General features: G+C 38.1%; 2 protein-coding genes and 1 pseudogene across 2 annotated transcripts; 2 read left to right on the top strand and 1 right to left on the bottom strand.

Annotated features, from left to right (window-relative positions):
• The first annotated feature begins 2,373 nt into the window (after positions 1 to 2,373).
• Positions 2,374 to 7,264, top strand: LOC126627800 (chlorophyll a-b binding protein CP29.3, chloroplastic-like; annotated as a pseudogene).
• Positions 7,265 to 9,237: 1,973 nt separating this feature from the next.
• On the top strand, positions 9,238 to 12,362 carry LOC126630430 (protein yippee-like). Its single transcript, XM_050300563.1, has 6 exons — positions 9,238 to 9,392; positions 9,599 to 9,722; positions 10,722 to 10,765; positions 11,734 to 11,842; positions 11,926 to 11,981; positions 12,071 to 12,362. The coding sequence occupies exons 2-6, from the start codon at positions 9,627 to 9,629 to the stop codon at positions 12,153 to 12,155; spliced, it is 390 nt and encodes a 129-aa protein (XP_050156520.1). The 5' UTR covers positions 9,238 to 9,392; positions 9,599 to 9,626; the 3' UTR covers positions 12,156 to 12,362.
• Positions 12,363 to 13,548: 1,186 nt separating this feature from the next.
• LOC126629562 (arginyl-tRNA--protein transferase 2-like) lies at positions 13,549 to 21,134 on the bottom strand. The gene is made up of 6 exons (XM_050299641.1): positions 20,784 to 21,134; positions 16,701 to 16,739; positions 16,370 to 16,520; positions 14,822 to 15,964; positions 14,225 to 14,531; positions 13,549 to 14,101 (listed from the first exon to the last, which is right to left on the bottom strand). Exons 1-6 carry the CDS (start codon positions 20,929 to 20,931, stop codon positions 13,985 to 13,987), a joined length of 1,905 nt encoding a protein of 634 aa, XP_050155598.1. The 5' UTR covers positions 20,932 to 21,134; the 3' UTR covers positions 13,549 to 13,984.
• Positions 21,135 to 21,914: the final 780 nt, after the last annotated feature.

The following is a 21,914-nucleotide window of genomic DNA, read 5'->3' as shown; positions in this document are numbered from 1 at the left end:
GATCAAACGGTTAAAATTATTATAACTTTTAAAAATGATCTTCTATTTTAATTATTGAATCAAATTTCAAAAGTATAAATTTGTTGATCGGTAAGATTTGGTAGAAGATCAAGAGATGATCCCTTTCATGTATACATACATAGAAGATAATTGATGGGTTTTGATTGGATGGCAGCAAAAGCAGAGTCAAAGTTTTATCTACCAAACAGAGGGAAAATACAGTCAAGGTGTTGAGACTCTTTGAACTGCTCTTGTCACTTTGGAAATTCTTGTCTTACAGTTACGTTAAGTTCTATATAAGGAAACTAATGAAAATAGTTTGAAAATTTTGAGTTTTAATGATAAGGACAAAATAAATGGTAAAATGAATAGTACCATGATTGACTTTTTAGTGTAAAAATGTGGTTTTTCATTCAAGTGAACAGTACCGGATGCTTTTCATTAAAGTTCTCTTCTATATAAGCATCATATGATATTGTGTTAAAAACATAATCTGATATAAAATTTACGAAGAGTCTTACTTTTGAGAATTTTTTTAGCATTTTTCATTATTCGACCTATTCAATGAAATTGGCCTTAATAGGGTACCAATTCATCTCGTGTAAGTACAAACTCTAATACACATTTACAGTGAGCTGAACAGTTCACTTTGTATGTCGACTGTCGTACACATCAGTAATCATATGGTGGGAGTCAATATGTTACGTTTGCCTAATAGGATTGAGGTATGGCTAGGGATGGGCAAATACTCATTGATTATGGGTAATTACGGTTACCCGTCTATTTAAATTTCACGGTTACGGTTATAGGTAACCGTTTAGATAAATAAACGATTATGGGTATAACTGTTTACCTGTGAAATTTAAATGAGCGGTTATGGGTATTAACTGCGGTTATAAAACAGGTAACCGTTTACCTATTTATTTTATATATGTAAAATTAACACAAACCATATTTTCTATCAGACAAAACTTAGATCAATGTTATTGACTATAGTGCATGATTTATGTAGCTAATATAATAATATAAAATATTTTTCATTAACCACTTTAAATTTCATGGTTCATTATATATATTATGTTAATACTTTACATCCCGAGTTAAATAACCCAAGAATATTGTCTTTTAACAGTTTTCATAATCCAAGATACGTAGCAAATTTTATATTACCTTCATTGTTAACCGTTAAAAATATTGTCCGTAAACTATTATTTCAATTATTGGAATTGTATAATGACTTAAAAAATTAAAATGCAGAAATGTATGATGAATTTACCTATAACGGTGTTTAATTGTTAGAAAAAGAAAATTATGACAAATTTTTATTTTTTAATTTTCAAGTTGTTAAAAAAAACATGTAGATGGGTGAAAATGAGTAAATGGTAAAAAAGAAAGGATAAACGGGTTAAAAAATGATAAATGGGTAAACGGGTACTAAACGGTTATGGTTAAATGAGTACACGGTTATGAGTGTGGTTAACTGTTTATAAACGGTTATGGGTATGGGTATAACCGTTTAGGCAATTACCCAACGGGTAAACGGTTATGCGGGTATGAGAATAAACGGTTATGGATAAATAACCGCGGTTACCTGACTGCCATAACCATTGTCCATCCCTAGGTATGGCTAGAACATATGATTTTAGGTAAAGCCAACTTGTAGTGGCTTTGGTTTTATGCAAAGTTTCACAAACAATTTTCCTTCTATATTATGTATAAGATAAAATATTTTATTTTACCATCATGATTCATGAGTTATAGGTTTTTAGAATTTCTCTTTTATCTTTTATTTTTATACAACAATAATAAAAAATACAAGAATCAAGCTTAAAATCTCAATACATCGTTAAATATTTTTAATCCCTTCAACTACAATCCCTTACATATTTTATTTCCCTTCAAATTAGACGAATGCCTGGAAAGTTTTTGCATCTGTCATTGGGGACTTTCATGGCCTAAACTCGGGTTGGGACCTCAATAGACTTTGGAATATGGGGTTGGGGGATCATACATGGGTGTTTCCAACTTTCAAGGCCTTTATTTAAATGGGCTTTGGCTTCATTTTAACCATTTGAGAAAGAGACAATAACAATGGATTTAAGAAGCGCATTGCTCCCATATACTGAGAAAATATATTAGGATGGTGACAGTATTCCGTGACGTTATTAATTTATGTCAATTATAATATACGTGAATGACATAATTAATATGTTATTAATTTAAATTTAATATTAATAAAAAGATTTGTGTGTTATAATGTAAGTAGATTGATAATTTTACGTGATAGTGTGACAGTTACACTAAAGATCTTCTCCACTTTTCGAGCTACTATGAAGAGATCGTACTCTAACTGGCTATGTGAATAAGGCATATCCCACACCTACATACATTGCATAGTACATGCATACATATCCAAGAGATAAGGCTTTGCCAAAAGGTAAGGCCTAAAATTAGACATTTACATTTCACACACATCCTTCACAAAATTCCCACTACTTTTACATTTATATAACTCTCCACTTACAGTCCCACCCCCATCACCCCATTCTCCTCCATTTTTAGACAATGGCCGCCACCACAGCCGCCGTTACCTCCCATTTTTTTGGACCCCAACTCCGAAACCCAGAGCCCAGTTTCGGACGCTTCCAAACCCGTCTTGGCGGCGTTTGAGGCTTCAGCTTCGGCAACAAGAAGTCACCACCACCTGCACCACCAAAGCAAAAGCAAAAAAAGTTCGACGACGGTGAACGACCCGTATGGTTTCGGTTGCCGAGCCGCCAAAGTGGCTTGACGGGTCGCTTCCCGGGGACCGCGGCTTTGACCCCTTTGGGTTGGGGAAGCCCGCCGAGTACTTGCAGTTTGATTACGACAGGCTCGACCAGAACCTTGCCAAGAATGTGGCGGGCAACATCATCGGGACAAGGATCGAAACTGCAGAGGTGAATCCGAAGCCGCTTCAGCCGTACACGGAGGTTTTTGGGCTGCAGAGGTTCAGGGAGTGCGAGCTGATACACGGGAGGTAGGCCATGCTGGGAGCGCTTGGTGCTCTTGCTGTTGAGGGACTCACTGGTGTTGCATGGCAAGACTCTGGAAAGGTAAATTAAGTTTTAATTAATTAATCTAAAAGAATCTGAATCATCGCCGAATCTTTTTTTGTGAGGATTTTGAAATCCATCAATCATGTCTGTTCATAATAATCTAATGTAATTTACTTGACTTTTCCATCAACTATAGAGTCTGGATTTTAGTAATTCAAAATGTTGTTATAAGAAAATAAAAAAAATATCAGTATAGTTAAGACTGGGTCAAGCACAGAAGATGTGCATGTGGTCATTGAAGCTTTTTCTTTTCTTGTTTTTTTGGTGACATGGAAATATATATATATTTTCATTTGTATTTATGACATATAGGCCGTATCTTGTATTTTGTAAGTATTATATAAGGAGCTGAGTATACATATATATTTGGCACAACTTTTTGCCCATCATGCCTAGGGTGGACAAACAGATAGAGGAACCACAGGTCGGAACGGGTACGGGCCGATTCCATATACTTAAAAAAAGGGGCCTTGGACCAACTCCTTTCTAATTATAATGAACAGCCGAGATTGAATGATAACCTATCATCCAATCTCAACCGTTAGTTTCTACCCTAGTTATCATCCCGAGTCCAGTTTCCAAAATCAGTCACTCTCTCCTTTTTTTCCCTCTCCTCTATCTTTCCTTTTTGGCCCTACCTGATAGGGTTTCCATGTCCGTATAGCTCCAACCTCTCATGAATCAGTGCCTTCAACCTTCACTAATCGTTGTTGCAGCCTTAATCGTTTATGGGTCTCTCTTTTTTGCTCTCTTTCGAGGGTTTTTTGGGGGAAAGCTTTGCACTTTCGACCTCCCGAAGGTTTTTGAGTTACACCCATGACAAAGCTACTTAGTTTCTTCGGCAAGTCTTGAGATTTTTCATGTTTTTTTTGTTTGTTAAATTTATTGTTTTTGGGCTTAAATGGTTGTCCGCTTGTTTGGAATTTGTGATTTGAATGATGTTTGGCTGTAAAATTTGTACATCATAGAAGGAAGAGGAAATCATAGGAGAATTGATTGAAATTGGTTAGATTCAGAAACCCTAAGGTATTCCCTTTCTTTTATTCTTTGAATTCATAGCCGATGCGAAGGCAAAATGGATATGTGGGTTTGTATGAAACAGTTATGTGAAAACCCTAATCTAATCCCTAATTTTCCTTGAGAGTGCAGATTGTGTAGTAGGGGTGGGCAAACGGGTACAGGAACCGCGGGTCGGGGCGGGTACGGGCCGGTTCCTAATTTTTAAAAAGAGAAACGGGGCGGGGCGGGGCGGGGCTTTAGAATTTTAGGGGCGGGCCGGGTCCAGAAGTATAAAAAAACGGGTACCCGACCAACCCGTTTGTGTAACATCCCAATTTAAATATAATATTTTCTCGGTCTCCCAGGCTCCTCGTGAACATTGTCAGATTGTCTCCTTGTCCCGATGCTTTTGCTTTTGCTTTTGATGGAACACACACACACCCAACCTCTTGATCCCTCTTTCTTATCTTGATACTTTTGCTTTTCTGAGAACACACACAGTCGACACCCACACACACACACCCAATCTTTCAATCCTTCTCCCTCATTCCTCCCTGTGTTTATTCTTCCCCCATCTCTGCAACTCTCCTTCCTGGAGCAGACAGACGACACCCACACCCACACCCACACCCACACCCACACTCCACCGCGACCTCCACCGCAGTGTCTCACACCTTCTCGAAGACTCTCCTCTCCTCAGTCTCCTCACTCTTTCTCTCTCCCCTACAGTTTTTCTCTCTCCCGACGCCTCTATCTCCGATTTCTCACACCTTGGATCTGTCGATTCTCACTCCACTCTCCGTCTCTCCCCTCACATCACCTTCTCTTTCTATCCCGACTCCGACTCCGACTCTCCTCCCTCGATCTCTCCTCCGACTCCCTTTCTATCCCTCGATCTCTCCTCCGACTCCCTTTCTATCCAAACTTTGCGATCGGGAATGCGACCGCGGCGGCGGCGGGAAATGGCGGGTTTGGAGTGGCGGAGGTGAAGGGGTCGGTGTTTGCTCTGGCGCAGTGCTGGAAGACTGTGGGGAGTGCTGGGTGTAAAAGTTGCCTGGAGAAGGGAAGTAAGGCTGCGATGGGGTGTGCACCCAGCAAGGAAGGGAGGGCTTTGAATGCTGGGTGTTACCTGAGATATTCGACTGAGAAATTTTATAACGATGCCGGAGGAGCAGAGCAGGTTGCAGATCATGGCCATGGTAATTTATAAATTAGGGTTTCTGATTTAGGAAATTAGGGTTTCTGATTTAGGAAATTAGGGTTTTTTATTTAGGAATTTAGGGTTTTTTATTTATGTGGGTTGTTTCTGATTTAGGAATTTTGTGGGTTTCTGATTTTGTTTTGATTCATCAACTGATGTAATTTGTAATTGCGAGGGTGGAGGTCTTGGATTCGTGGAAAGATGACTTCTCTGGTTCGATTTGCCGATTTGAACAATTTGATTATTTGTGAGATTGATTTGATGTAGTTTTGTGCGTAAGAGTAATGGGTTCTGTTTGAAACTATGGATCTGGGATTTCAATGGGCTTGCTTATTTCGGGACATGCATGGAAGTTGAATCGATTATGTGTGTGAGTATGTGTGTTGTGTGTGTGTATTCAAGAGCAGAGAGTATGTGTGTTGTGTGTGTGTGCTCGGTGGAGAAGCTGTGGTGCGACGACGAAGGCAGCATGGCGGTGGTTCTGGAGTCTTTTCCGTACGGTTTCGCAAAAAAAAAAAAAAAAAAAAAAACCAAGGACCGGTGGACCCGGCCCGGACCGGCCCGTTTGAAACGGGCCGGGTTCGGTCCGATTCCTGTAATGAAATATGATGTACCCGACTTGGCCCGACCCGTTTCTTTTAACCTGCGGTTCCTTGAAAATTAGGTCCGGCCCGGCTCGGCCCGCCCCGTGCCCAGCCCTATTGTGTAGTGGTTGTTTTGATGGAACCGCCGATAACGATGCTGTTCGAAGAAGCGAATCTTCAAATGAGGAGAATGAAGAGGATGACGAGACCAGACTTGAGGTGCGAGTGAAGATTTGGACCCATGGGGACCCATAGGAACCGGTCCGTTTCAAAAGGGTAAGGTTAGGTCTAGATCTCATTTTGAAAAATTCAAAACCCGCCCCGTTTTATTTACAAACGGGTTTGATCCGGTTCCTTCAATTTTGGGCCTGACTCAACCGTGCCCACCCCTAATCGTGCATTCTTATAATCCATGCAAAAAAACATGATGGTCCTAACTCTTACGGTAAGGTCCTTATTGACGATGAATGTGATGATAGAGATGATGAAAATGATAGCTACACCATGCCAAATCCTAATTTTGTTATGTACATCTCACAATAATTTACTTAAACTTATTAAGCGGACACAAATCCACTCCGTATCTCACTGTGAGTTTGAGGATTAGGCAATTTGGAACACTTAAATTGAATCCGACGATCTCTATTAACTGATTCAGTTGGCTTATCTCACACAAACCATGAACTCCAATTTACACAAAGGACTCGAATTTCCTGATCCTTGGGCTCCGTACACTAAAGACTGGAGAGGATCCAAATTCCTATTAAGGCTCATATTATGAGAAAAGTTTGCCCTACAACTAGAGATTTATCTTCTTATGTCTATAACACTCAACTTTAACGGTTAACTTGGTTACTAATCTCTTTTAATTGACTCAGGTTGAGTTGATCGAAGGATCGTCCTACCTAGATCTTCCACTTCCCTTCTCCATCACCACATTGATATGGATCGAGGTGTTGGTGATTGACTACATTGAGTTCCAGAGGAATGCCGAGCTTGACCCGGAGAAGAGGCTGTACCCGGGTGGTGGCAAGTTCTTTGACCCGTTGGGTTTGGCCGCCGAACCGGATGAGTTTGAAAGGCTTCAACTGGCTGAGATCAAGCATGCTCGTCTTCCTCCTTTTTGGAATCCAAACTGCTGTCACAGGAAAGGGTCCTATCAGTTTTCTGCTTACATTTAACAGATAAGATAATTAAATAAATCCCACTTCAACAGAAAGTCAAGTTAATTTCATTCATTCTCTTCCTCTCTAGCCAAGAACCCAAGACTAAGACTGAGAGTACACTTATATTATATATGCTCACATGTTTAATACTATATTTATGTGTATTGTGCTATGATTTTGTATACTTGTAAACTCATAATGCTTTGATGTGTTAAATGTGTTTACAAATGTATAACTATGAAACAAAAACAAATAACTGGATTCTCATTCTTTACGAGCAGCTTTGTGAATAATTTATCAATAGAAAAAAGGAAAACGAAGAAAACGTCTTACATGTAGGTTGCAACCAACTTGGATCCTTGTATCAATGTTCAGATCTGAATTCCCCTTTCAGTAATTTTGATTAGTTTAGAATTTCGTTCAAATAAAAAAAAGTTTGACTTGTGTGATAAAACTTTGCAACATATGTGAAGCTATCTACGTAAAACTTTTTAACATGTGAGAAACTATCTACTTATTAACGAGTAGCTTTTCAGTAAGATCTTAGTGCGGCATTATTTACCCTAAATAAGGGCCAAACAAATCGATGAGCATATTTTGGACAATGTGTTCAAAGAGTTGTATACTTCTGTTAGGTTCAAGAACTAGTGGACTTTATTTTTTGTTCAATGAAGTTGTGGAGTTATAGGGAATTGAGATCCTCTCCAAATTTTTGTTTCACAGCCCGTAGAACGAAATATTTGACTCATTCAATTTTAATTCTATTGTCCTATTAGTTCATACTATTAGCTCAACTCACACAAATCAAGAGTTTTGATTTCTCTATCTCACTCTTCAACAATTTGGATCTCCAAATTCTTCGACTCCAAACATAAAAATTCAAAGAGGGTCTCAGTTCAACTTCAAGACCTATTTCAGCCTCCCTTGTATCACCTGAACTTCAATCATTGACACAGTGTATTCACGTATGCGATATAAACAAATCAAGTGGTTAAGATTTGGCCATTTATATAAGAAATTGCTTTGCAATTTCAGCGGGCACTAGCTGACTAAAACATCTTATCAGCACAGAGTCTAATAAAATGCCCAATTAATGGGATGGACTTTATTGTATTGAAACTTAAGGGTGTCTTTTACATACTCACATCCCACCCACCCTCTCTAGATCTCCAATAATTGCAGATAAATTGAAAAAGGAAAGTAGTACCATCCACACATTTTTTTTAATTTTTTACATATATATTTTTAATTTTTGGTTATCGAATTAAATGAATTGAAAAAGATAAAATAACATAAAATAAAAGAGTGTGTAAAAAAAAAAAAAGTGTGTGGAGAATACTGTCCAAAAGGAAAATTGATAAAAATGAAAAGTAATGAAAATAACTTACAAATTTTGAGTTTTAACGAAAATGACAAAATAAAAGGTAGAGTGAATAATATCATGATTGATTTTTTAGTGTAAAAATATGATTTTTCGTTAAAATGAACAGTATCGAAAGATTTTCGTTAAAGTTCCCTTGATAAAATGGTTGTCCAAGATTGATTCCATTACCTTTGGAATTTTGCAATCCACACTCAACATATTCGCATCTTAACCCTTCAACTTATTCTTTATTCCGACTAGCTAAATAAAACTACCCAGGATATATTTTGACAAATATATCGTGAGTCAAATCTTTGGTATATAATATGGGTATAGCACCAATTTGAAACTGTCGAGTTCTAAATGGACTTTGAGAGGTTGCAATACGTTTCTATCTAAAAATAGTTGGATACACCTAATTTTCGTAATGTGTAGGTAGATCAGAAGTTCAAATCTCATAAACAATAACTGTTCATATAAAAATCGTAAAAAGTCAAAACTTTGTTATCAAAATCTAGTGTCATTCAGCAAAGTTCGATGACAAGCCAAACCTCACAAATTTTTTTCTTTGAAGGTTGGGATCAGATCGATTAAAACCCTTGACCTTGAATTTTGCCCTAAAACGTTCCCAACAAAAACCATATGGAAGGTGCCGTATTTTCTTTTGCACTTAAATTCGAATTTCCGTGTTTCCCCGGAAAGAAAACCATACATAATACCTGGGTAGATTTAAATTTGAATAAAGTATAAAACAGAGATTTGCAAAAACAAACAATAACTATGAAAGTATGAAAATATTTTTAAGATTAAACAAAAAATAATTGAATATTTTATGTTGTAAAGGGCAAAAACCGTAGATTTCACGTCTTGTCGGGTTCCACTTTAACATAAAAAGTGATTTAATTGTGGGAAGGTGAAATGTGATAGCTTTCCTTTCTCCGTCCGCATTTCTTGCAAGAACAGAGACTTCACCAGGCAAAGGTAAAATATAATCATCCAGAAATTCTTTCTCTCTTTCTTTTCTTGCATCTGCGGTTTCCTTCCTCAATTGGGTTTCCTTTTTTCCATATTTTTCTGTCTCGGTTGATTCATTTCTTAAAAAATCAATCTTCTTCTGGGTTTTCTTCGATATTAACGACGACCCATTTCCCTGAATCTTCATCTTGTTTTGGGATTTGGGCGGTTAGAGGATTTTTCTGGGCGTGCGGTGGAGGCATGGGGAGGCTGTTTGTGGTGAGTCTAGAGGGGAAGATCTACAGCTGCAAGCACTGCCGCACCCATCTTGCTCTTTGTGATGACGTAGTTTCCAAGGTGATTAATTTGATCTTTTACAATCTTTTAATCAGTAGCAATTTTTTTTTTTTTTTTTTGTGATTTTCTGCTGAATTTTTCATCCGGGTTTTGATTAATTGTTTTCTTTTTCTTTTTCTTTTTTAATTTTTAATTTTTAATTTTTAATTTTTTATCTTGTGAGATGATGTGCGTGTTCTTTGACGGTGTGATTGGTCAACTGTATTACTTGGTCTGCTTTTGTGATTTTTGTCTAGTTACTTTGGGAAGTTTTGTTTTTGTTGGACTTGAAATGTAAAGCAACATTTATGTAAAGTAACTTGTAAGGAGGGTAAATTTTGGTGCTTGATGATATTATTAGCTGAAGATCTGATTAAGTATCTCGTAGTTTCTTAGGGTGTCGGTTGAAGTATATGGATTGATGATAAGGGATGTTATTGAAGGCATTTGGATCCTATATCATAAGCTGGAACTTGTATCCAGGACCAACATGATGTTGCTTTTTATTTTTTCTCTTGCGGCCGGGAGTGCCGGAAGAACTTGGCTCTAGTTTTTAGTGAAGAGGACAGCTAGAACTCAATCGAAGCCTTGTTCCTCTTTTCAACTGAGAGAGGACATGGTGGTGTATGCTTTCATAGTTTTCATTGTTCATTGCTTTCAAATGCGTCTTTACGTCCATGTGCACAACTACTTTTCGAAGCATTTGGCCGTGAATGAGTGGATCTGTATTGTCTCAAGTAATAATGTAAGAGAACATAGCGCTGTTATTAGAATGAACTGACAGATGGTTATAGTCTGTGCTGTCTTTGAAGTTTTGACGACAACGTATAAAACAACGATGATTATTAGAATACATGTTGGTAATTGTTTGGTATAAACTAAGGCTTGTTCTGTTCTTCTTTGTTGTGATTGCCACTTATTTTCCCATTTCATTTGGCGTCAAATAACTCTTGGTTGGTAATTTCAAATTTGAATACAAGTGCATTTTCTGACTACATGTTTTGCCTGTGTTTCGTTCAGTCTTTTTACTGCAGGCATGGGAAGGCTTATCTCTTCAGTAAGGTGTAAGTTTTTCTTAATATTTGGACACCTTTACCATGTCTGATATGGAAATTACAGGCAAGATGTTGAAATAGTGAAACATTTATTGATTGCATGTGCGATTTGTTGATCATATGATACCGGTCTATTTCCGTTTCATTGAAAATCTGCTTTCTTTTCTTGTATTTATATACAACGAGAGAATTGCCGCCAACAGTTTCCAGCGCTCAGTCTGTGAGTTTTACTTTTCATTTGTAGTCTGTCAAAATATTTCTCAACATAGCTGAAAGTATGGAAGGTGCGGGATAATGCAGTCTAAAATGCTTGTATGCAAGCTCATTCAACGAAATTTGTCATTGAACGGTATATGCTTGCAGTTAGTTGGTTTTAGATCAATGTTTTAAAAGAATCACCTCAGGGCGCGCCTAGGCGCCCTATGAGGCTGGGCTTGAGGGTTGCCGCCTCTGTTTTCAGGGAGTGGGCGGAAGGCGCCGGAAGGCGTCGCCAGAGCCGCCTAGGTGCGCCTCAAGGGATTTTTTTTATTTTTTATTTTTTGTTTTACTCCCAAACCCAAATTTTGGGTAGGGTTTTAACTACTTCATACATCTTCCTTGCACTATCATCTCTCTGCCTTGTTTTCTAATTTTTATTTTTTATATAATGGATGTGTGTGCCGTTTACGTGCATTTTTATATGTGTGCTCATTGTGCTTTTCATCCTCTATTTTATATATAATATAACATATGTATATATATGTGTGTGTATATGTATTTATAATATATGTGTGTGCTCAGGATGATTATTGATTAATAATCTTCTTCTTTTTTAATATAATTTATGTGTACGGTGTATATATTAAAAAATTAAGTCCTGTGAGGCTTTGCCTCACGCCTCACGCTAGGGTGGGCTATCCCTCGGACGCCACGCCCACGCCTCACGCTTTTAATACATTGTTTTAGATATATGATTCGTGTGTCCAATCATATTACAGAGTGAATGTATATTCCGGGGAGTGTGAAGATAGAGCGATGATGACCGGACTGCACACAGTTGCTGACATTTTCTGCGTTGGGTGTGGATCGATAGTGGGGTGGAAATATGTAAGATCACGAGCCATGATTAGAACTATCAGGATTTATACATTTCTTTCTCTGCCGTTATTCATTTTGATGGTTTCTTTCAGGAGACTGCCCACGAAAAGGGCCAGAAGTACAAGGAAGGAAAATCCGTACTCGAGAGGTCAGTAGACATGCGGAGAAAGAAAATTTAACATTCTAATCTAATCCGAGTTTTGTGAAAATAAGGTTGTGAGTTTCATTCTTGAGCAGGATTAAGGTGTCGGGTCCGGAAGGAAGAACTTTTTGGGCCAGTCATGAAGCGCAAGTCGGTAGCAGCGATGCAGACGAAGGTTGATCGGTTCCCCGTTCGTACTCAATTGTACATTCTTCAAATCTCATTGTTCTTCTTCCACTCATGTGAATTACTAAGCTCTTGATTCCTCAATTTAGGCAACTATCTGCACTTGCCTGCAATAACAAAATTGTAAAACATTCGATTCTGTTCAAATTTGATCATGTTGTATGTAACCTCTCTTCAAATGCAATCTCTAGTTCAATTAAATTCCCACTTGCCTCACCGTCGTAATTGATCGAAAATAGATTTGCTTATAAAGCTTGTGACAGAGGCGTTCTTAGCTAACATCGGAGTAATCTCATTATATCTATTTCTCTCATCAGGTTATGAGACAGATTTTCTTGTGATGAGTACGGGCTGTATGAATTACGATTATGGTTGATTCTGTTTGATTTCCTAATTTGGGAATATTCTCATCTTATTTTCTTAGATTTATTTTAGTTAATTGTACCAATACCGTGCACGTCAAGAAACAGTAGCAAAAATAAACTGACTCGAACATCTTCGGCCCCGTTTGGGATTGAGGTGATTTTAAAAAAAGCCACTGTGAAAAAAAGCTGAGGGTCATTTTTGTGTTTGGTAAACTGAAAAAAAAAGGCTTATTTTGGAAGCTGCTGTGAGAATAAGCTGAAAATCAAAGGAAAAGCTGAAGCTGCTATTTGTTGCTTTGAAAAAAAGCCAGTTTTTTCAAAGCACACGGAGCTACAGTGCTCCTTTAATGAAAAGACACACTATCATCCTACTTTTTTTTCCAAAAGCACTTTCACAAAAAAGTTTACCAAACACTCTACTGGCTTTATTTCACAGCCGCTTATTCTCACAGCACAGCCGCTTATTCTCACAGCAGCTTTTTTTCAAAGCACAGCAATACCAAACCAGCCCTTCATGCGCCGAAATTAATCCGTTCAATCTGGCGGGAAACAACAGTTTTGCTGACGTTGAAATATCCTTTCAATCATACAAAGGGCCCCGCCGCAGGTAATTAAGCACCGACCTTTTTCTTTTTCTTTTATTTATTTAAGTTTTGTTTATGGTAGGAAAAAAGAAATTTCTGGGAAACAGCTGCCAATAATTCCGCAAAAACAGCTACCAATGATTCGGTGGATACTTTCCTCTCTAAAGAATGAGAAAGAGTTATTACTCAATATTATTCGTTGCTGAATTACTCTTCAAAGATTGTCTCAGTAAAAAATAAATTAAAAGTAAGATTGTTTAGTTATCTAACCGTATAAAAATAGAGGAACATATTTGGTAAAAATATTACTTACCGTCTATGCAGTTGCTATAATAGATTGATCGAACGACTTCAGTTTTAATTCATTTTTTGCATAAATAACTTTATAGAATAATTTATAATATGAACGGTTCTAATTATAAACATAAAACTCAATGATTTGAACGCGAAGAGGTTTGAGTGGAAGTTTCTATTCATCCTTGAGTCGCAACTGTTCTAATTTAATAGTCTACGTAATGGTGGCGACAAAATTAGTCTGATATTACATAAAATATAAAATGGGTAAATCCAAGCTTAATTGTGCATTTGGGCAACTCTGATAAATTTACCACTTCATATAGATATAACTTGACATCAAGAAAAAACATGCAAACTGCAAGATGAATCCGGGGAAGGAGTCCGTCGGATATTGAACACAGGCGATTCGAACAGCAAACAAGCGTCCGAACCAAACTATTCGACATTGGCTCTCGGGTTTAGCCCCGGCTAAAATGACCAGGCGTTGTTGATTCAGGCAGAAAAGCCGGCTCCAACCGCAATGTATAAATCTTTCACTTCTGATGAAATCCATCGAAGAGTCCTGAGAACAGCCAAATTACTCGAGCGAATAAACCATTCGCTCACCTAGCTCTTTGCCTACAACTCTCGTATATCTATGCAGCTGTAGCTCCAAGTAACTCCGTTCTGAGGCGCCAAAAGCGAACATTATATCCTTCAAGAGAAACCAGTGTAATAAGTAAATGAATGCACAATAAGGGGTTGGAATTTGGGTGGGGAGGTTTCAGTAGTTTTAAATCAGGTATATGAAAATTCTATGAAGCTTGAGTATACATACCTTGAATCTCACACGAGATCCCTTCAACCCGATTAAAATGTTACCAACATCTCCATCTTCTACATCAGCAGACACCAGATTTTGTTCGTTGTCTGAGCTTTCATATTCAGAGTCAATCGCTCCTCCATCGTCGTACATAAGAAAATCATTAGTGTCTTCTTTCCCAATGTCATCATGTTGCACTTCCATGTCTTCTTCAGAAACATGAGGTTGCAAGGACGCTTTATCTTGCGGAATGGAAACATCAGATAGAACAGCATACCGTTTTTTATCAAGCAAAGGTTTGGCAACATCAAAAGGAACCCACCTGGTGTTAAAATTTCAGTTTGTCAGCCACCGAAAAATTTGGATATCAGGGCACTAGAAGATTTTCTTAATTAATACGAAAAGTAATGATTTCCATTGGTTATGTAGATAAAGTAGATATATTGGTCTGATATGAAAACTTCAGCTTGCATGTGTGTCATTATCAAGCAAAGGGAAACTTACTGGTAACGTAGAGGACTGATGTATAAAGGACAATTTTCAACCTAAGTAGTAACTTGAAACTATTAACAGCTTTCCATGGTCAGCTGGTGCAAGCAAAAGGGAACTTACTGGTAACGTAGAGGACAGAGTAGCTCAGACGGGCAATATGCTGCTTTGTATCTCATCTTACTACAAGAGTGAATGTAATAACCGAGATAATAATACTGAAGAGTGGAGCAATGGGCTTGATTTTCTTTCACCCAATTTATTTCTTGTAGCGCTGAATACTTTCCAGGTGATAGGAAGGCAAAATCTGGGTCCCAAAATAAGTATTTACTCGACAAACATCTAGGGAGGATATCTATAACACCGACTGCAATAAGTTTGCCATCAATCACATATTGCTGATGGAAAGAACCAAAGCCACAAGGTGGAACTGTACCATCACCTTTTGGAGGAACATAATTTAAGGGAGTATCAACCAGGAACCTCCTATATGAGCTTTCCGTAACATGTTCAGGGGTATCATTATGCACTGCTATTTGATACCGTCTATACAAAGCATACTCTTCTGAATCAAAACTGGACCTTTTCAAATGAATCTCAAGCCTCCGCCTCTTTACTGGAGTATATTGAGAGATATTTTCCACACTGCACCCTTTACATTCAGACCTAGCAGCAGATCCTTTAGCGACGCTAACAGTTTGAGCACTTTGACATGAGGAAGCTTGTTTTGTGGCAGAATAAAAATTTAAATGTCCATTGCAAGCCCTGACTAACAGACCAGATGTTTTTGCCAACTGATTCAAGGAACTCTCCAGCTTTTCAGCAATAAGTTTTGGAGATGGCCCCTTTTCATCTGTAATATTCGTCAATAATCTTCCCTGGTGGGCATCCTTCTCACCTGGTAACGACTTCCTTATAGTAGCCGCTATTTGGAATGCAATATTGCTTGAGTATAAGAGATCTTCTGATCCTTCAACCAATAGCTTTCTTTTGGCTTGTAAAACCTTTTTAACAGAAGCTTTTGGAAATTGAATGTCAGGAAATTCCTCACTTTCAAAGCAACTACGAACATAATTATCAACTTGATCTGATAAGAAATGCAAAATATTTTCTTCCCCACCCTTCTCTTCATTGTTATTGGAACAGGATTCTTTCGTGGTTGAGCTTGAAACTTCAAGATGCGTATGGCTGCATGTGTCCTTAGAAGCATTTGGATTCTCTATAGACTCCCCTGGTTTCTTACATTCCAAGGTACCTTCTAAGAACCTAGGCATCGATTATTTTCATTGATCAGGATAAAGTATAAATCGAATTAAATGTATGTTTTGCTAGAACTTAATAATGATACAGAAGAAATCATAGTAAAATTACACCACTCATAACTGAAAGTAATCGACATCAATTAGCCCATGACCCACTCAAAAACCCTAGAAAATTGCATAATAGTTGTCCGACATTAGAATTTTCTTTAGAGCAGATTTTGTGCAGTAATAAATTTCCAACCTTGAAAGTGTCATGATACATCATCTTTGGTGGGGTTCTATATTATAAATAACTGATTAACTATACTAAATGTACCAAAAGAATTGTAATTCTCAATCTACAGACAACAATACTGTAAACTTTGTTTTTTAGGGAGAGGTGGGGGAATAAAAGGCAACATAACTATACCTTTGCATTCGTCTAGACACCCGTGCTTGCTCTTTAGATGGAACAAAATCATCTACTCTCAGACGAATAGTATAAGCAGGGCAGCATGTTCTTTCCATCTCAGGTTTGTAAAGAAAACAACCAGATCGTCTCCAACCGCGGTCAAGGAGATCTGAAAAGAAAAAAGTAATCAAGACAACATTGTAAGCAGTAAAATGGTATAACAAATTTGTCAAGAGTTCTTTATCATTTTTTTTCTGGGTCAAACGAGAGTGTTTTCTTATCGTGGTTACCGCTACAATAACAGTAGTATTGTTCACAAGATATAAAGGGAAGCCAATAAAAAGCAAACCTTGGTAGTCATTGATCGTAATGCTATGTGCCCACAAACCTGAAAAAATTGAAGACAAGTTAAGAATGTAATCAGACATTAAATTTATCCCCAAAAGGGCAAAAGAACTTTTAACACGGGTGACGGCAAACAGAGCTATAGTTAGCAACTTAGAATTGGCCTAACATCCCAACTCTCAAACCCAAAAATTTGCATACAACAAATGCTTGTGAAAAAATTTCTGTCCAAATTCGAATCGCTTAGAAACCTCATAACTAACTTGCAAATTGATCACAGTAACTTTTATTCATGGAATTAAACACAATGATTCCAATCTACAAAATTTTCAAAAATTAGCAACGATTTGGGAACAATGTTATGAACCCAATTTGTAATTGAGGTTTATGTTTAAAGTAAAGAGTCAAATTAGTTGTAATTGAGGGTTTTTACTGGTTATTAGGGGAATTTGATAGAAATGTCAGCTGGCAGTCACACTTCATGTATAAGAGCACCTGCTCTTTGGTTTGAAAACAGAATAGAATTTTACAAAACAAATCAATACAAAAATATTGGAGCTCTGCTCCTTCTATCTTCCTCCTTCCTTCTCTTCTATGTGCAATAGTTAGGGTTTGAGTTAGGGTTTGAGATTTGGGTTCTAACAATGGTATCACCCATATCGATTCCTGTATTCCCTTTTGTGCACACCCGCCAATCCGCTGCTACCATCGACGCTGCCTTGGAATCCCGTCTTGCTTCCTTGGAGGCTTGCGTCGCTGCTTTACCTTCCCTCATCACCGCTGCGATCGACTAGGCCTTCGCCGACTCTCTTACACAATTTTGTCGCGACATGTTCTTTCGAGGTGTCAGAGAAGGTATCTCCACCCCTCTTGCGGGCGATCATCATGGTTCTCCTGCAATTGATCTGATCCAGCTAACTCGGAGCCCAATCTATGCTGAAGGAGCCCAATCACAGCTTAGTCCATCGGCAGTCCAAGCTCCACCGCTGCTCTCATCTTCACCGTTGTTGCAAGCATTTGCAACTTCGGCCATCAAGCCACACTCGAAGGACTTCACTGCAGCTACAGTTTTGCTTCTGGAATCGAAAACAGGGATTCATGCTTCAACGATGACCTCTGCTCCGCGGCTACTCTATGAGCACTCGTTCCCCGATACCACAAAAAATGGATCTGAGGTATTGCTTTTGTTTGGTGTAATTGCATGCTATACTGGTCATAGTGCGTTCATCTATCATGCTTTCTTGAATGCTAAGTATGGCTGGGTTAATTGGTATTTTGTGGAAAAATTTGTGAAGAAAGATTTTTATGCCTTGGAACTGTTTGAGGAAATGTCTAAGAGACTGAATACATATAATATGTCTTTGAGTAGCAACCTGGATGATTGGGATATTGTGGAGGATGTTGCAATTGCTTAGGAATACAATAATATTATAATATTACAATGAGAAATCAAATTCCAAAGAGTGAGCCTGCTTCTTTGAAGCCACTAGCCTTGAATGAGTTCACTGAACTCATCAGATTAGAGAATGCAATGAATGGGTTTACAGAGGTCTTGACATTCATACTAGGTTCGTGGCAATAAATCTTTCCAATGTCCAGCTATAAAGATGATAAAGATGTGGATAAGTTGAAGGAGATTGGAGAGAGTTTTATAATTGAGGGAAACCCAGAGTCATGTACTTCACGGTTATCAATGAGTGGGGAAGTATTAGCAACAGGAGATAAGTTGATGTATCTTCCTTGTGGGCTTGCTGCAGGTTCTTCTATTACAGTGGTGGGGTCATCCCATTATGCTCATGAGGAGTATGCGTCCCAGCTTGCAAAGTTGAGGTGGGGTGATGAAACAGTTATGGTCTCGCGGTTCATGGATGAGTTGCTAACCCATGGAGGACGACCATGTGATAATTTGGGCATAGAACTCTTCTAGGAAAAGCAACCACATATGATGCAATCAGGAGAAGATTATGCAGAACGTATGTTGTCCAAGTTCTTGGACTTGACTATTTGTGGAAACTTTGAGTTTCAGACTGCCACTTTATTGCAGATGCTCAAGCCTTTGTGGAACATTGTTTGGCTTAGGGATGAATCAACCCCTATAGACTATATCCAAGTTGCTAGCAGCGATACGTTTCTGAGTTGGGTTGACCATCATTTTCCTGATATATATTCTTGTGGGAGTATCCTTCAAACTACCATTCTTCCTCCGACTCTTGGTCCATTTTTGAGTAGGCTAGACCATTCCTTGAAGGGATTCATTTGGAGGACACTTGTTGTTGAGCTTTTCGTAAGTAAATTACAAGGAAGCTCTGCTACTTTTCACCAATATGCTACAAGTATACCACCAATTGCCTTTGCTATTCCCTGGAAGCCAACCCCAAATTCTAAATACAAATGGAATGAGCTTTCCCAATTTCAAAATGTGGAGTTCTATCATGTTGCGAAGGCAATTGAGAATGTCGGGGTCAAGTGGATAACACTACCACCTGCTTCAATCTTATTTCTATTAATTCATAGAATGTTTTTCATGGAGGTGGTGCGTTTGGCTGAGATGAAACAATATTGTGTTAATGATGCCAATTTGTCTGATGCCTTGCCACCTAATCAGAGGAAGTCATTGATTGCACAGACCCTTAATTTCTTGGAAGTCACTTCTTGGGATGCCAACAATCACAACAATTCAGGAAAGCATTGTGATGGTGAAGACTCTGCTGCATGTTTCCACTTCAATACTCTGTATACAGGGGACATATCTCCTTCTGAGGATGCAGATATGGTTAAAACCACAAGCCACAAGTCACCTAGTACTGTCCCAAAACTTGTAGAGAGCTTGTTCAAGAAGGGCTATGATATTGTTTCTGGTGGAACAGAGAGCCATTTAGTGTGGGTGAATTTAAGAGACATTGGCATTGATGACTTAGGAGCTGAAAAAGTTTTGGAATCAGTCCATATTGCAGTAATTAAAAATAATGTGCCTGGGTATATGTTTGCCGTGGTCCTTGTTGGTGTCCTATCCATTGAGTCACCCTTCTCATTTGAGACTATCATCGGGGTGGAAGGATTGGAGATTGACAAAGGATATTTCTTCCCTCAATTTGCTACAAACCCTGAGAAATTGTTTGTTGAATTCGAGAATGCTGGAGTTCTGATCGCTGACCTGAAGATTTCAAGGATGTTTAAAGTAGGGGAAAACTGCCAAGCAACTGGAATTCTTGTTATGGTAATCATGGGAGATAACCAGAACATTGCAGAAGCAATATGTCGTGAAATAGGCGTGTTTGGTGCTGATGAAGACATACATTCAGGAAGCCTTACAGGAAAAGAGTCTATGAGTACTCTACATGCTCCAAAAGCCCATCTGAGACAAGGTGATGGCCTTCTGTTTTTGAGGGTCGAACCAAAGCACAAACAAAAGATTGTGAGGTTGCTCAAAGAGGATGGTGAGGTTGTTGCTATGACTGTTGATGGAGTGAATGATGCACCTACTTTGAAACTTGCTGATATTGGGATTGCAAAGGACATTTCTGGAACTGAAGGAGAGTGCTGCTGCGTTCAAACAAGTTTCCACAGTTTCTTTTTTAAGCCTTGAGGACAAGGCTAATTTTCAAGGGGGAAATATTGTTATGAACCCAATTTGTAATTGAGGTTTATGTTTAAAGTAAAGACTCAAATTAGTTGTAATTGAGGGTTTTTACTGGTTATTAGGGGAATTTGATAGAAATGTCAGCTGGCAGTCACACTTCATGTATAAGAGCACCTGCTCTTTGGTTTGAAAACAGAACAGAATTTTACAAAACAAATCAATACAAAAATATTGGAGCTCTGCTCCTTCTATCTTCCTCCTTCCTTCTCTTCTATGTGCAATAGTTAAGGTTTGAGTTAGGGTTTGAGATTTGGTTTCTAACAAATAAACAAACAACTATATCGAGAAAACCATTTTCAAAGGCTCAAGTTTTCCAAAGGCTCCATCGATCACACAATCAAATTCCTAAACTTGTTCTAAATCTAATTAGCAAGACAAATCAACCAAATTACGAGCTTAAAACCAAACAAATTATAGAGAGCGAGGGAGTTGATGAGAGAAACGGACCGTGAGAGATACTGGTGCGAGCACCGGATTTGCAATAGCCGCAGGAGCTTTTGTTTTTGCCGTAGTCCACCACCACGCTTTCTCCTCTGTGGTTACTACTGCCGCCGCCGCTACTGCTCGCCTCGCCCTTCTTCATCTTCCCAGCCATTTTCCGATTCGATCCTCTCTCTCCGCTCAGCTCCGCCTCTGCATCGGACGTTCTGGACGGCGTTTTAGCTTCCAAACGACGTCGTGGCGTCCAATAACCAGCCGTACGACGACCCTCCCTCTTTCTCTATTGATCTCCTCGGCCGATTTTCAGTACTTAATTGTTTAATTCATTTGTGCATCTGACTTTTTTTAATATATGGTTGAGAAAAATGAATAACCAGCAAAAATAAATAAATGGAGTATTATATGGTTATACAGACAAATTAGAAGTTTACGGTGTACATTATTAGCTTCTTGTTACGCGCTCAGACATGTTATTGTCAATATATAATTTTGAGATTTGAAACTTTGTCGTCTTATTTGTCATATTTTTAGTAAATGATCTGAAATATAATTGATTTTTTATTCAACTTACCTTGAACATTTTATATGAGAGAAACTAGGCAAAATTAAGAGAGCTAGTTACACCTCTTATATAATCTCAATTTGAATTTGAAGACTTTACTAATTAATTAGTCCTTGGTCAACCCTTACCCCTTAATACAATCTAAGTTATGAGAAAAATAACTTAAAAAGAAAGATATTATTTCTAACACTCTGATCGAGAAATAAAATAACGTAATTAAGACTCATAACTATATGTAATTTAATTTAGAGATTTTAAAAAAGACACTCCTATTGCACATTAGAGAAAAAAGAAAACCTCTCAATTTAAGTAATGTGAGTATTGAGATTTCTATAATTACAATAGGGGGTTAAAATAATTACAATAGGGGGTTAACCCTAATCAACGAGGAATTCTTAAATTCAAAACGATTAGGTCACCGGTACAACCAAATACTCAAAGCTACAATATAGAGGTGTCAGACGAGAACTTAAATTGACTTGGTTGATCGCCGTGGTAACATCTCAATTCAGTAACATAATATAACATTATGTTTGGATGATGAAATTTAGGATTATTAAAGAAATTTAAAATGA

The sequence above is a fragment of the Malus sylvestris genome, chromosome 7 (genome assembly GCF_916048215.2).
Source record: "Malus sylvestris chromosome 7, drMalSylv7.2, whole genome shotgun sequence".
NCBI lineage: Eukaryota > Viridiplantae > Streptophyta > Magnoliopsida > Rosales > Rosaceae > Malus > Malus sylvestris.
The sequence above is the reverse complement of the archived record's forward strand: the minus strand, read 5'-3'. Positions and strand labels throughout refer to the sequence as shown.

Coding starts and splice junctions, on each gene's coding strand:
- LOC126630430 (XM_050300563.1), top strand. CDS start 9,627: ATGGGGAGGCTGTTTGTGGTGAGTCTAGAGGGGAAGATCTACAGCTGC. Junction 11,843..11,925: donor CGATAGTGGGGTGGAAATAT/GTAAGATCACGA, acceptor GGTTTCTTTCAG/GAGACTGCCCACGAAAAGGG. Junction 11,982..12,070: donor GGAAAATCCGTACTCGAGAG/GTCAGTAGACAT, acceptor ATTCTTGAGCAG/GATTAAGGTGTCGGGTCCGG.
- LOC126629562 (XM_050299641.1), bottom strand. CDS start 20,931: ATGGCTGGGAAGATGAAGAAGGGCGAGGCGAGCAGTAGCGGCGGCGGC. Junction 16,521..16,700: donor TACGATCAATGACTACCAAG/GTTTGCTTTTTA, acceptor TTTTCTTTTCAG/ATCTCCTTGACCGCGGTTGG. Junction 15,965..16,369: donor GTGTCTAGACGAATGCAAAG/GTATAGTTATGT, acceptor ATCGATGCCTAG/GTTCTTAGAAGGTACCTTGG.